Raw genomic sequence first — 1,231 nt, 5'->3', positions numbered from 1 at the left:
GCCTGTAAGCACTCTTCAAGTGCAAACTCTTAGGGCATAGTCCTTCCTCTCAAGAACAGTCTGCAGCTGCCATGTCCACCTGTCCATCTCTGGCAATCTTCCAGTGGTGCTCCTGCCTACCCTTGAACCACGTGCAAGTTCCTGTGTCACCGATTCACTATATGACCATAAACAATTTCTCCTCTCCGGGTCGCATTTTACGCACTTGGGTGAGGGTGAGACCTAAGTCGATCCCAACCCGCTACTTATTCTGGTCAAGCGGCGCGTTTCAAACTGAGCATGCGCAAGACACTTAACCTCTCAGCTTTTGCCTCCTCCCCTTGAGAAGAGGGATGACACTGCTAACCCCCTTCCTAGTGGTGGTCAGGGTTCAACAAGATAACGCAGGCCCGCCCGTCAGCACAGCGCATGGTACACAGCAACGGCTCGGGGACGGAAGCTTTCCCTGTCACACGACAGCTACCCAAGCTCCCCGCCACTCGGCGCAGGCGCGCTGGCGCCGGGACCGCCCCAGATGCCCAGCTTCCGCTTCCGCTTCCGCCCGAGCCCGGAGGTGGGACTCAGGCTAATGGCGGCGCGGGGGAAGCTGCTCGGAGGGGGCAGCGAGGACGCCCAGGCAGAGGAAGAACGGCGAGTTCTGGAACCTGGGGCTGCCCCTTTTGGAAATTTCCCTTATTATTCCCACTTCTACCCTCCGGAACAACGGCTTCGCCTCCTGCCCCCGGAGCTGCTTCGACAGCTCTTCCCGCCCGATGGTCCTGAGACGAGGCCGATCTTGGGGCTCGACGTGGGGTGTAACTCCGGGGTGAGTGGCGGGAGAGGGATCCGAACCCGGGAGCCTAGAGGCTGGCTGGTCCCACGTCCACTGTGGTTCTAGCCCTGGCGTGGCATCACCATTAAAAGTTGCCCCATTTGAGCTATTGGCCGATCGCGCGCTGCTCTTGTGGTACCAGTCAACAGGGTTCTCGCGCTAGCGTCTGTCTTAGGAATCTTGAGGAAGAATCTTTCTGGACTGTGTTCCAAATCTCCGCCCTCCGGGACAGATTCCGGGCGGGAAGGGCAACCTTATCTGTACTTCCGGCACTTGTTGACCTGGCTGGGGGAAATGGGCTTTGGGGACCCACGTTTGGGAGCGTAAAGTTGGGGTTGGTTTTCCTGGGAGAGATAAGCCAGGGGTGACAGAATCATTCCTGGGATTTTTTTTTTTTTTTTTTTTTTTTTTTTTTTTTTT

The 1,231-nt window shown here is 56.9% G+C and overlaps 1 protein-coding gene across 1 annotated transcript in view; it reads left to right on the top strand.

Moving 5' to 3' along the window:
• The first annotated feature begins 541 nt into the window (after positions 1-541).
• Positions 542-1,231, top strand: part of Bcdin3d (BCDIN3 domain containing) — a 5,356-nt gene continuing 4,666 nt past the window's right edge. The window contains exon 1 of the mRNA XM_005411848.2: positions 542-805. Coding sequence (XP_005411905.1) covers positions 569-805 — 237 coding nt within the window. The 5' untranslated portion in view covers positions 542-568. The remainder of the gene's footprint in view (positions 806-1,231) is intronic.

This window comes from Chinchilla lanigera, unplaced genomic scaffold (assembly GCF_000276665.1).
Source record: "Chinchilla lanigera isolate Chin_1 unplaced genomic scaffold, ChiLan1.0 scaffold00146, whole genome shotgun sequence".
Classification (NCBI taxonomy): Eukaryota; Metazoa; Chordata; class Mammalia; order Rodentia; family Chinchillidae; genus Chinchilla; species Chinchilla lanigera.
The sequence above is the reverse complement of the archived record's forward strand: the minus strand, read 5'-3'. Positions and strand labels throughout refer to the sequence as shown.